The sequence below is a fragment of the Tetrao urogallus genome (genome assembly GCF_951394365.1).
Source record: "Tetrao urogallus genome assembly, chromosome: 1".
In the NCBI taxonomy this organism is placed as follows: Eukaryota; Metazoa; Chordata; class Aves; order Galliformes; family Phasianidae; genus Tetrao; species Tetrao urogallus.
The window spans coordinates 157846598-157860986 of record NC_136813.1 but is presented as its reverse complement, the minus strand read 5'-3'; the positions used below and the strand labels follow the sequence as shown (position 1 = coordinate 157860986).

The 14389-nt window shown below is 37.3% G+C and overlaps 1 protein-coding gene across 1 annotated transcript in view; it reads right to left on the bottom strand.

Moving 5' to 3' along the window:
• ZFC3H1 (zinc finger C3H1-type containing) overlaps positions 1–14389 on the bottom strand; it is a gene marked incomplete at both ends in the record, with an annotated part of 37515 nt that overhangs the window by 19770 nt on the left and 3356 nt on the right. The window contains 9 exons of the mRNA XM_079549536.1: positions 220–357; positions 3005–3169; positions 3755–3958; positions 4783–4883; positions 6456–6579; positions 8622–8848; positions 9047–9245; positions 9524–9588; positions 12481–12900. Of these exons, the coding sequence (XP_079405662.1) occupies positions 220–357; positions 3005–3169; positions 3755–3958; positions 4783–4883; positions 6456–6579; positions 8622–8848; positions 9047–9245; positions 9524–9588; positions 12481–12900 (1643 nt within the window). The remainder of the gene's footprint in view (positions 1–219; positions 358–3004; positions 3170–3754; positions 3959–4782; positions 4884–6455; positions 6580–8621; positions 8849–9046; positions 9246–9523; positions 9589–12480; positions 12901–14389) is intronic.

The following is a 14389-nucleotide window of genomic DNA, read 5'->3' as shown; positions in this document are numbered from 1 at the left end:
CTACTTATTTTACCATTAACTAAACATGCTTTCAATTTGAACTGAAATAATGAATAGCTTATGCAAATTACAATTTGATGGTTCAGATAGGAGTAATCTATCTACTCTTGCCCTTTTCCGATGTAATCCAACTGTTTCTTGATTCAACTCTAGAAGTTTAAATTCTGTAAACAAAGCAAAATAATTACAAAATAAACCTATTAAGTATTGATAGTTTACCTCAACATTTCTCCTTGCTTCTTTTATCATGGATTCTAGTCCTCCAAATACGCTGTTGGTTGAGTTAGATGGCTCTCCATCAGACTCACTATCATCTGAATCATTTAACGTAACCACAACAGACTTGTGTTTTGGAAGCTGTATAGAAGAAAAAAATTATATTAAAAAAAACTACAAAGAGATAACTGAACTCGTTTACTAGGAAAAGGAAGTTAAAATCCTTCATTATGGCACAAGATGGTACACTAATTTCATGTTGCATGAGGAAAACTTAGCTTGTGCATCTCCCCTAGCATCCATCCTTGATAATGTAACATGAAAGGTACATCAATATTTTCTTCCTACTCCCAAGTACCTACAGCATATTTGTAGCTTCACAGTCGTAATACATGAATCACAAATATTTCACTCCTATAATTTCATAAATTATTTCCATTTTAAGGAGAATTATCTGCCACTTACAGGCAGTTTTTGTGAACAAACTGAAGGATAGCAGGGAAGTCCACCTTAGAAATGCTGTAAAGGAGACTATTAAGGACCAGGACTGTCACACATTTGCAATGCCTCTTGTCCCAGCCCACAGTTAGAGTCAGCTGACCTCACAGTGAGCTGCTCATGCAGTTAAACTGGCAGAACACAAATGCACACTGAGAACACAGGCTCCAAGATTAATCACTTTTTGACAGCATTAATAATTGAATCAGCACAAAGAATGATGTAGAAACAAGGAGATTAGTCTCAGATGTTCTGAAGCTGCAGTCGGAAAATAAGCAACTTCAGTTCACATTTCCCAGACTCACTTTCCCATCTCCCAGCATAAGTCAAGTGAATGAAATACAGATTTAAGTTTAACTTTTACATCAATACACGTTTGAAGTTTTACACGCCTTTTAAAGTGCAAACCAAAGAAATCCTTCACTTCTACGGGGAAAACAAAGTACTTTCTGATATCCTCATATTAAGGATCATATCCACTGCTTCTGAATGTGCTACAGCTGCAGTACCTGCACCACCACAGCAGAGTGGTGCAATTCCAATTTTTACTGGTTCGTGAAAACATAATAAATCCCAAGTTCTTCCCCCCTCAATTATTCTCTGACTACATTTCCAGGTCAATCTTACTTGATCAAATTGGGCTTTCCACCCTTCTTCACATGCCCAAAAAAATCACTTCCTTATCACTGGCTTTTTGACATTCACAGACCAAAGCTGCTAAAGTTCTGCCACAGCAGGGCAGCATAAATTGTCCCTAAATCTCCCCTTTGTTTTTCTACTAGGGAAAAGTTGACAGAGGGGAGGATCAAATCCAGCCTTTTTCCAGGTAGGTGTTACAGCAATGCCTTTCATCACCATAACTTATATGAGACATTTATTACATTACTCAAACTGCCTGACAACTTCCCAGTGACACAATCTCCCTCATTCCTGCACCTTCAGTTAAGCACCTCTCATCTGCGATAATGCAGAGCAATAGAATACATGGCTATTCAAGGCTTTTTTTATTTCATCACAGGTTTAGTATTTAAACATGGATAAGCACACAAATGCAAGCTTAACGACCGTAGAAAGGAATAACAAGATTAAAGATAATGTGTTCCTCCAAATGTAGTAAAAATAAAATAAATACAAAGACACCAAACACCGATATTAAACATACTGCTCACTACAGGTTCTGCATGTGAAAGAGTGCAAGATATGTTTTTCAAGGAATTGCTAACTAGCCACTTCTGTTCACTGTCAAAAATAGAACAGCATATTACATGGACTTTAATTTGGCACAAAACAGGCAAACACTTTTTATAACATGCTTCCAACAATCCAAGATGTTTGCAGACATCACAAATCAAATGCTAACTAAAGTTAGACATGCTGTTCAAGTTACAGAATGTGACTGGAGCTAATGTAACGAAATCTGCTGCTGTTATAAGAGAAAAACACCCTCCTCTCCTTAAGCTTGCACTGACAGACATGCCATTTGTCACCTGTTCTGTGCTGATGCTCACATAGTTCACTGAAAAAGAAGAAAAAAAACACTACCCAACCCCATCACCACCTCTGCAGAAGAAAATGTTCTTTACACCCCTTATGAAGTTTAGTTTTTTCACTAACGCAGAAAGTTAAATAAGGAACAGGAATGATGCTCCAGATCATAGCTTACAAGAGAGATACTATCTGACAAGGAGTAAGAGAAAGACCACCTTTTGAGGGGAAAGAGCAACTGAGGGGTTACTCTGGCCAGCTACCACAGTTTCAGTCCATGCTAATCTGAAAAAAGGATTAACTGAACTACATACAGAGTCTTTGAAATCCAAGCTTCATAAACCTGAAATTTATGCAGCTTTAATAGAGATCAGCTACATTTACACTAGCAACAAGCACAGATCTGTACCTCAAGCACCTTAAAGTGAACTGATCCTACTCTGATTCCATGTAATAAACACTGCAGCTAGACTTCACCAGTACATTCTCCAAACTTATTAGTTTGGTTTAGCAGAAATGACGTTCTTTTCTACAGTGAAAAAAGAAACACATTTTCCAGTTCAGCTAAGCACAGGTGTGTTTTGATGCTCCCTCATGCTGTTAGATTCTTAATTCAGCATCAAATTATTTCCAGAAGAGAACATGGGTTAAAGTTACTAATGATTCAAACGTTTAACTGAAGCTCCACCATTCCATCCTGCATCCCTAGTTTAAAAAAAAAATTCTCATCTATTTGCTCTTCCCCCAAATTGAATTCAACTCCAACTTGCAGTCCCGTTAAGAGAAAGCACCAATATTTCCTTACTGTGATCACTGCTCGTGGAGGCCTTGGTACTCTAACAAACTTTGTATTTTGTACTCGTGGCTGAGATACAGTATTAATACTGACAGCAGACAGATTGCTTCTTGGCACAGATTGCAAATTATCTGGAACAGGAGGGGAAGGAGGACCACTGTTACTTGAAGTTTCCTAGCAAAACAAAATAAAAATAGTCATTACACATGGGTACTTTACAAGACAAATGTAAGCATAAATGATCTTGTTTAGATCATAATTTCAAGTTTCAAGACATGAAACAGACTATACAACTATATCAGATAAAGCTTGTAACACTGCAATAATGCCAAAATGCCATGACACTTAAAACAATCCCAATCTCCAAGACCATAAACCTTGTTTCTCAAAAAAAAAAAAAGATCACACACATCAGACGTAATCTTTTAGAAGTTACAGTCCTCCCAACTCCTCTCACTGTAAGTCTGAAATGAAGTTAAGCAAATGAAATGAGCAGTTTTGCAGAAAATCCCTATCTCTCCCAGCATATTCAAGTTTTTTGCATTTAAGAGTTTCATAACCCCATCATAAATAAATAGTAAGCTGCAAGTTACAATTCAAAGAGTATCCCTGGAGTTGGTTTTACTTTGATTTCCTTTCAGGTGGTAGAAATTGATTTTTAAGAAATCAGAAAAGCAGCATTCAATCCCCCGAAGTTCACATTTAAGTTTTGGTCAAGATTGCCACCTAGAGGTTTACATTTAAAACCCAGTGAAGTACCTCAGATCTGAAAGCCCGTTTGTTAGCTAGCGACTTGAGTAATTCTTCTCTTAAGAGCATCTCCTCTTCTTCTTCCTCATCTGCAAATGGAGGTTTTGGTGGCTGTTCAGGCTCTTCAGGTGGAAGAGGTGGAAGGGGTGGGGGTGGCTCAAGAGAAACACAAGAAATACCCTCCATATAAAGTTGGCTCAAAGATGGTAGAGGCTGAAAGAAAAATAAAGGCTTGAGACTTCTGAAGCTTATTATTTTATTCACAAGAGGTTATGCTATCTAAATTATTTCATGGTTTAAAATTAAACTGCAGTGGATTTAAACTAATATCAAAGGCTGTAGCTAAGTGCCTGTAATAACCCCATAAAAAGATGGAAACAACAAAATTACATTTGGAAGATGAAAGGAGTGCAGACATACAACTATACATGAAAATTCAGAACCAGGGGTAGTCTAGTCACAGAAATATAGCTGATCTGACAGGTTAGGCCAATGGATTGCATCAAACTGTTTAAAAAAAAGTCCCAAAAAGGTTTTACAAGTTCATCTTGCCAACAGAATTTCACACTTCTTCACTCAAAACAATTCAGAGGGCACCAGAACAGAGGAAAATAAGCGTCTCCTTTCCTGTTGCTTTCCCAGTAAGAATAAAAAACACTCACTGAGGAAAAGAGGTGGGGAACTACTTTCACTTCCATGGGTACTCTGTGATACAAAGACTGTGCCTTTTGACTGTTTCTATCAAAGTGTGAAAGGACTGTGACAAACTACAGGGCTTTCTTTTCCCCCCTAGGTAACAAACTTATTTGCTAAGAAACCACGTAGCACCACTAACAGTCAAGAAAAAAATTTTATTCAATACATTAAACTTCAACTGAACAGAAACATCAGAAAAGAATCATTCAAAAAAGAATATTGGATAATCAAATCAACTAATCAAATAATTCAGGACCACACGTATCTTTGATAAAACCCTAGCATTAGAAATAAGAGAAAACACGAATAATTTCAGAAATACTTCTTTCAAGATTACTTACTGGAATTGGAGGTGGCAGTGGCAAGGAAATTGGTGGTATTGTTGGAGGTGGATAATATCCTACTGGACACTCAAAGTAAGGAGGCTGTGCTGGAGAGGAAGCTGTAATAAAAAGAAACAACTGACTGTAAGAAATACTAAACTCATGCTTTTACTAAAACAGACTTAATGCAGCAGCAGCCCATTATTTCCTTTTAATTAATCAGCACTTTGTTTATCAGCCTGAAATGCAGACAATGCATGTAAGTCACAGATGCACAAAAAAAGTTACATACAAAATGCAAGCACTCCCAGACAGTACCGCTGAGGTAATAAGGGATAAATCATCCCAAGTCATATTTTATTTAGTATGTCAGAATCCGCATTCTTAAACTACAAATCTCAGTAGAGTGACTGTGATTCTGCGACTCCTGGCTACTGCACACCAAAACTACAGTACGAATAAGGGCTGAGGCAGACCAAATGTACAGCTCACACTGAATTCAGAAACACCACTAGTGTGAGATGCTTGATACACTGCTTGATTATGTAGCAGAGCACTGTTTTAGCAAATTAATGTATAACGTAGATTAAGAAGAACAGGAAAAAAAGGGAAAATAAAGAAGATGAAAAGCAGAAGAATAAAAGTTACTAATGCAGTATTTTGATTAATGGAGCTCTTGCAACACTACACCTTCTTTAGCATTTTCACATGGAACAAAAGAGCCTGAATGCTTAAAAGCATCTCAGAGTCATTAAATATTTTAGGTTTGAAGAAATCCCTGAAGTCATTTGCCTTAACACAGGGGGTCAAAACAGTGCTAAAGTTTGCTAAGTGATGCATCCAGTCAAGTTACAAGTATCTTTAAAGGGCTGAATTCTCACATTTTGAGGCAACCTGTTTTAGTATCCAATTGTTTCTGTGAAGATTTGCCCTTATAGGTAAAATTTCTTCTGTAACAATTTAAGCATTTTCCCTTATCCTTCTGTTGCCCAGTCCACAGAAGAGTAGGCTCTATCTTCTTTATAACTGCCACGAGGTAGCTGAAGACAGCAATAAAGACCTGCCTCAGCCTTCTTAACACAGTCTCAGCTCTTGTGTTCTCTTTTCATAAATCATACACCTCAGTTCCCAAAAAACTTAGAGGTCCTCTGCTAGACTCATTCCAATACATTATCTTTCATGTAGTTGAAAACTAAAGACAAATCAGTCTCCTAAATTGAGAGGGGAATAAGCACTTCCCTCAGTCCTCGACCACTCCATTCAGCCATTATAGCCTCAGTGCTCAAACCCAGGCTGCAGCTGACCTGTATCTCACAAAGGTGTACTGCTAACTCATGTTTCGTTTAACACTAATACTGACCCCAGGCCCTTGTCTGGGTAAGCTGCAGCTTTGCAGAAAACACCCATGGGCCTCAGATTTCTATACAACTGCTTTGGAATGTAAAAAAAAAAAAAAATTTATAAAAAAAAAAAAAAAAGATTTCACAGTACTGCCATGAGAACAGTATAACCCTGGGCACCTTCAAATCATCACTACAGCAGAGATAGAAAGGAAATAACAGTCAGTATTAGCATGTTAGTTAGTGCACTTTTTTTTTTTTTTTTAATGTAAGCTAGTAGATCATATTCCAAAATAACTGCTCATTTCCTACCTTCTAATCAATCATCTTATAAATAACAGGAAGTCTTACCTGGAGAGTTAGTTTCACTATCTGTATCCATGGCAACTTCATCGTAATTATCATACTGATATATGCCTCCTGCACTATCCGTAGGCTGTTTATCCAAAGACCATCTCAAGTCTGTATCTGAAGACTGAAAGCAACAATGAGAGTATTTTATTTAGCTGTTCTTACACTATTATTTCAGAGCAAACTTATTTATAGATGATTTTATAGACAGGCCCTGTAACAGTTTTCTAATTACTTTATAAATACAATTTACTCAGCTTATTAAAAAAAGCTTTTGAATTGAATACTAAGTTTCAATCAAATCTACTGCAGGTAGTGACTTCAAACAGTTTTTAAAAGAGTTCTTAGAAGTTTGGAGGGGGAAAGGAGGAAAGCCTACCGAGCTTATATACTCAAGCAATTTTTAAATATTTACCAAGTCATTTATCTGGTAAATTGCCAAGGTTACATGTTTCTTAAAACACTGGAAAGGAAATAAACTCTTGATCATTCCTGTTAAATATGCCATGGCAACTAGCAAGACCATTTAAACTACTTTTTATTAGAAAGAACTCAAAATTGTACATAGATAATCTTCAACAAGGCTGAATTTGTGTGTTTAGTTGAAACACTTTCCAGTTGTTGTAAGACTGCTGTTTCAGGACACAAATCCTTCATTTGTCCCACATGAGACACATATCACACTACATAATGCCAAGAGACTTAAATTTAACTTGAAGTAATTCAGAGTAGGAATTAATATTCAGAAATGAAAAGACACAGAACAGGTAAACATTACTTCATAAGACTCCTCATTTTGCATCCTTAAGAGGCATACAGTACATCTGTTGGTAGCTTTTAGAATGTTTAAACACTTCAAGTCTCAATTTCCCCATCATCTCATGGGAGTCTTGAATAAAATTACTTCAAACAGGGAGTCACAATTCCCCTAGCTCTAATGCAAAATGAAATTACAGCACCAGTAGCACAAGCCACTTGATACAGATGCAGCTGCTGTAAGCAGTTTCTATGATGAAAGAACCAACACTGAAGAAATACTGCCTTTTTGTTTTCTCTGCAATGTACCTACGATTTAAAGGCAGAATGTGATGATCCAAGTGCATTTCACTAGTTGCAAGAAAGGAGGAAAAAGATCCTAGAAGTGCAGCAAGACCACACTGCAGTAATTCTAGCCCTTCAGAAAGCTGACACAACTCTGTCATCCTGTAGTGAGGTTTGAAGTAATTTTTTTTTGGTGTTTGGGCATATTTAGTACCTTGAGAGATTAAAAAAATACTACCAAGAAATTAAAGCTTGGATGACATTTTGAAAGCAGTAAGTCACTGAGGTTGTAGACAAAGAAATTAAAAGTGTGGAGACAGAAGTGCAATCTAAGCAAAGAAAGTAAAAAAAAAAAAAAAAAGTTCAGCTAAACATCTCTAGGAGGAAAATATTTTATCATTAACTTGCCGCACGTCTACAATTCATACAAAACTCATCTTACTAAAACCAAAGGCAGTATCTATCTAGGAAGGCATTAAAGCTTTGTAACCATTGGAATAGGTGGGTGGCTCCGAAAGTAATGCCTCCTATTTTATTCTGTTGAACCACAATGTCAGAGGTGCACGCTGGTGGTATGGCAGTACAGGTTGAATCCTCCCACCAATATCCTGCCACATTTTGTTGCCATGCAACAGAGGGGCAGTCTGTCACAATGGCATCTGACATGGAACTGCATACACAAAGATGTATCACTGAATTCTTCCATGCAGAAAAACAGCACCCACTGACATTCATCACCACTTGCTCAACGTTTATGAGCTCAACGTTTGTGAGCACAATGAGGCAGTGGGTGGTGCATTTCAGCAGTGGCAACAGTAGGGCATCTGCTGGTGCAGATTTCAATGAACGCAGCAGAAAGGCTCTGGTTCATCACTTATGGTGGTGACTATATTGAGAAAGCGTTTTGTAACTGAGAATTTGCTCTAACAGGGCTATTGTGCTCTTTGCATCTGCTGTAGTTTCCATAGAAAGAAACAAGAGGCAGCGCTATCAGAGTGACCTACGTACTTGAGTTTTAAGGGGATAAGGAAGGGTTAGTGAGAGTGAAATCAGGAAGAGCATGAAGACAGGAATCAGTCATGAATCCCAAACAAACCACGACACGTGACGCTACAAATTCATTACCCTGCTTCTTGATCTCCTTTTTCCTCCAACTAGCTTCATAAACCGATTGTACTGCTCCTCTTGATTTGAGAGGTCCCTAATTTTTCTGATTTCTTCTTCTCTCTTTCTTCTCTCCTCCTCCTCTTCTTGTTTCCTCTGGTCTTCCTCTTTCTGACGCCTATCTTGTTCCTTTTGTTGCTGTATCTTCTTTGATGTCTTTGTCTGTTGTTTCCTCAAAGTTTGCTTGCCTTTAAATAAAAAGATATGCGATTAACTCTACTTTAACTAAATAGTTTCCCAATTCCTAGAATCTTCAGGATCTCTTAGTAGATGAAGACTGTTCCAGAAGGATTAATGGCTCATAATTCACTGTTTCACAAAACATACTACGTCTTTTTTCAGAGCATCCATTGTAGTTTCCAATTTCAGTAACATTAACTTATTACCTGTAGAACTTGTCTTTTTTGTTGAATGTGCTTTTGCACTGGCTTTGACCTTCTGTGTTACAGTTTTCGTTTTTGTTAATTTTTCCTTGCTTTCCTTCATCACCTGTTGCTCTTTTTGTTGCCATTTTTTACTAGCAGACTGAAGCGCAAGAAGCCTAAGCTGCAATTCAGACATCTCCTCCTCCTCATCAAGCAGTTTCTTGAGAGGAGAAAAAAAAAAAAAAAAAAAAAAAAAAAAAAAAAAAAAGATGAGACAAAGTCAAGAAGTATCATTTAGTAAGTGAATATTTTTGGAAAGTCTTTTAAAGTCTGTCCCTACATTTCTTATAAGATTAAAATAATGCTCTAATGGTGAAGTGCTGTTCCTGTAGAATCAACCGCTTCTATCACTGAAATGTTTCTGAACCAGTTTGGAAAAAAATCGTAAGAAATACCATAAAGCAACGATAACTTACTTATTGGGGACTACTTTCTTACCTTTTCAGAGATTACATCTGAACTGCTAGGCTTCCGCGTTGATGTTTGTTCTTTGTCTTCTGCACCTTTCAAAAGAGAATGGTTTTGAGCAAGTTGCTTCTCATGAAACAACAGAATATTAGAATACAGAAATGAATCTATACAAAAATATCAATGGTACGCTACCAGAACTACAATTTTAAGTTATATGTACACATTAAAAACCATTAATGGCATATCTGATGAAATCTGCATCATCAAGAAGGGATAAACCTAAGGCAAGATTTGACTCTTCAAATAGTCCTCTGGCTCTACTTCCCCAAGCAGAGCAGAACAGATCAAGAAACAAGACAAGAACAAGGCTTCTCGCCATCCACTTTAGCCAGCATCTTGCATCAGTTACTGCTCTGAGCATCTCAGATTCCACTGGCAGATATTTTGAGTAACGGATCAGTTGTTTGCAGAGTGAAATAAAGGCTCAATGCTGCAGTAAGAATGTACTTGGTTCATTTCACACCAAATATACAGTTATCCTATGAAAGTGAAAAGCAAATAGTAATGCTTTTCCCATAAATACATTGGCAAATCAATTTTAGACTGCCCGAAAGCCATGAATCTTTATTATGCTTTACATAGTTACATACAGCATACAAAGTGCTATATCATTTAATGAATCTAACCAATCCTGATTGACACAATAGTATTATTATATATCAATCAATAGTATATTTAACATTGTATTGTATAATTATAATGGAAAATATATACAATTATGAACAAATAGAAGCTTTGCAACCCTCTCCTGTATCAGCCTTTCTTCAGAGAGATTCCTCACCAAGAAAGTTACATCAGTGGAAAGACTGCAGTCAGCACAGCTTGCTTTCTTCTCAGTATTTTATGAAAAGTCACAAAGAGGTTGCTTAAAATATACTAAGAGCTTATACCTAAATAAAAACAGTGCACAGCAAGTGTTTGGATATGCATGTTGTTGTTGTTGTTTTTTTAATAACACACACGAGGGAGAAAAATAATTATTTAATGCCCATCTGCATTCTAAAAAGATAAATCAAAGAAGTTACTACATTAAGCAAAGTTCTCCGCCACTCAGTCCACAGGATGGAAGCGAGGAGATGCAGATAAGGACATTGTATGTAAACTAGAAGACAAAGACACAGGCAAAACAGACTAATGAGAAGCAAGAGGAGAGGAAGGAATAACACTGTAAAGCCTCTGTGAGTGCAGTGGACTTGAACTACAGATTCAATTCTAGAATACATAAGCTTTACTCAGCTTTAAGACAAATTCTTCAACTCTGGAAGGTCAGGACACCCAAGAAACCAGTTTGAAAAAAAAAAAAAAAAAAGGTTGCTGATGTCTTAGTATATGCATAATTAAGTAGCATGCATTTACTTGATACTCATTAATTTGCAATAATTAAAATCCAGATCTTTCCTACTCTGGAAACATGTATTACATCGCCATAAAGGCCTCCATCTTGTGCATTCTGCCTGATTTCAGATCATCTTCGTCATACATTTAACTGAGCGGTTTGCAAAAATCCAGATGTTCTTAGTACACCTATTACAACATGTATTTCCCCTACCATACGACCAGGTATTTTCATTCTCACTGCTTTCGAACTTTGAAAGCAGATTTTCTTGCAGACTCTCTTGCTTTTGAAATAGCCTTTTATTCCTGCCTTGCAACTTTCTCCTGCAAGCTACTGTTTTCCCTCTTCGTATGGCCAAAATTGACTGCCTATGCCCCCCCACATCTCCCATTAAAAATTATATTCCTTCTTAAGGAATATCTGAATTTTTGTTTATTTAATGGGAAAAAACAAGGGGAAAAATATCTAGGAAGGTTTATCTAGTAATTATCAGTTTTCTCTAGCTCTTTACTGAATTTTTAAAAATACCTCCCTTCTAAATTCTGATACTGAAGTCGCACATGAATTCCCAGTACAAAAAAGACAGGGATCTCTTGGAAAGAGTCCAGTGGAGGGCCACAAAGATGGTGAAGGGCCTGGAGCATCTCTCCTATGAGGAAAGGCTGAGTGAACTGGGTCTGTTCAGCCTTGAGAAAAGAAGACTGAGAGGGGACCTGATCCAGGTCTGTAAGTATCTAAGGTGTGGGGGGCAGAGTAGCGAGGCCAGACTGTTTTCAGTGGTGAGTGGAGACAGGACAAGGGGAAACAGCCGGAAACTGCAGCATAGGAAGTTCTGCACAAATGTGCGCAAGAACTTCTTTACAGTGAGGTGACGGAGCACTGGAACAGGCTGCCCAGGGAGGTGGTGGAGTCTCCTTCTCTGGAGATGTTCAAGACCTGCCTGGATGCCGACCTGTGCGACCCGGTGTAGGGAACCTGCTTTGGCAGGGGGATTGGACTCGATCTCTGGAGGTCCCTTCCAACCCCTACAGTTCTGTGATTCTGCAATATGAATCGATCATTCTGACTTTGAGTGTTCTAGTCCCACCCTTCTTCATGGTCCTACAAAACCCTCACGTGCATCCTTAGTCCATTCATTTAGCAATTTGTCTCTTCCCACTCAAATTGATAGTTTATGCACACTGACAAATTAGCTACCATAAGATGACAAGTGACGTCTTTCAGCACATCCTCCAACACATTAAACATCATGTAGCAGAACCAGCTGGAGGCTCAAATTAAGAAATTTAAGCTAACTACCTCATTTTGCTCATCTTAAAAGTAATTTCAAGGACCTTTACAAGAAGGTCTTTATCTGTCAAAAAAAATAAACAAAACACACCACAACCATGCTTCCAAGCAGTTTTGGTGAATTACATAGAAGAGGAAGCCAATACAAGATTTACTGCATCACTTAAAACTAAAATCCTAGTTTCAATTACGTTATTTAGTACAATACTTTTGAACACTTAACGAATATGATAAATTAAGGCATGCAAAAAGAACTATAACAAAACAAGTGAGCTACAACAACTTTACAGGTATTTACCTTGAGTGGATTCTGTGACTTCAGATTTCTGCGACGACTGCTTTGCTCCTTCTTTGACTTTTTTCAACCTGCTCCTCTCAGCTGGAGTGGGCAGTTTTTGTCTGAGAGGTTTCAGTTCAAATGCCTGAAAGGCCATAACCGGATTTTTCTCCTCAGGAGAAACTTCTTTTATAGCATCTGTTTTAATACTGTCATTTTCTACAGTTATTTGGTCCTCAGTGTCCGCTGTTTTACTATCATCTTGTTGTTCATTTTCTTCCCTGTTGCTCAAAGCCAATCTTTCATCCTTATTAATGTACTCAAGCTCCAACTGTATCTGCTTATACTTCAGGAGCAGATCCTCAAAACTTTCTTCCACAGAGTTTTCACTTTTAGAAGAATAGTTCTGTTTTCTAGATGGAGACCTTCCAAAAGTTTTGGCTGAATTACCAGTTAAGAAAAGTAAGAAAAAAGCATGTATAACATTCACATAGCAAAGGTAAGACTGATGACAAACAGAACTTAAATTGATTTAGTTTTCTCTTCAGGATAGATTGAAAAATACCATCTATAATAGCAGCACATAAAAGATGTGTCACTGTCAGATACGGACAGCAAAAATAAACACTTTTCTCATATCGTCAACTTAAAAGAATATCCTAAAATTCCTGAGATGCCTTCTTTATCTTGGGACAACTGCTGTAATGATGAGAAGGTTCCATATTACAAAGAGCAAGCTGAACTCCTAGAGGTCCTAACTCTAGTCCTGGCTGTCCAGGTGATCACCTGAAAAAGACAGGTTGAATTCATTCTCATTGATTTTATCCTTTCATAAATGCCAACATCTAGCCACAGCACAATTACAGACTGCAGAAACAGTAGCTCAACAAGCGAGGTAAGGCATCACATAGCCAACAGCTGTGGGGAAGACAAAATGTTGGCTAAAGACTTGCAATCAAAACACTTAGGAGAGGATTTGGAAGTATTAATTAGTCAGAAAAAGTTGTCAAGAAAATTTGTATCCGCTGGGAATAGGTAGTCAAGCTGTTCAAGGCAGGCAGTGGAAACATTCTTAGTGAGAGTCTTACCATGCAAATGTGTTCTGCACACAGCTACCCTTCACAGAATATCCCAAGTTGGACAAAAACCCATAAGGATCATTGAGTTTAACTCCTACTTCTCCTACCTTGAAAATCTTAAAGTTGAAAGATAACCAATCTAGTAAAATCATTGCCCCCAGGAAAAAAAAAAACATAGGATACTGAGTCAAGTTTGACTCATTGAACTTACAATATCAGCACTGATTCAAAGTAAGTTATGAGAAATGCTTTTTCCAACATGGTGTCAATATTTTGAGTAAAAAATTAAAAGCTAAGATAGGGAAGACCTATCTAAAAAATCCTGATTAGAGAAGAAAGCAACTTAGTTTTCAGCGCACAGAACACATCAACAACTTGGATATTTCACTATTTTAAGACTAAAGATTCTTGCTGTTTATCCTGCATAAACAAATCTGTATAACAAAACATTTCCTGCTCTAACAATGCTCTCCTAAGTGTCAGCACATAAGATAAAACTACATTAAATCCGCAAGGCAATCAAAAACTGGAGGAGTTTTACAAATATACTGGAAACACATCCAAAATGTATGAGCTTTGTGAAAAATAGCCACGAATTACCTAAGAATTCTGTCAATTCCATCAAACTCACAGGTTTCTGCTGCTAACAAAATGTTTATAATTTCATGAGTGACAGGAAAATCTGAAGCTGATTAACTTACTTAATAAACCTATTAAAATAAACCTAAAAATGATTTGATAATTTCAATACTGAAACAGTTTCTGGAGACATCTGGAGTTGGGTCACAGAAGACAAAGTTCTGAAAAGTTTTTTTAAGCTTGGATTAGTGAAGTTGCTACAGCTCCCAAAA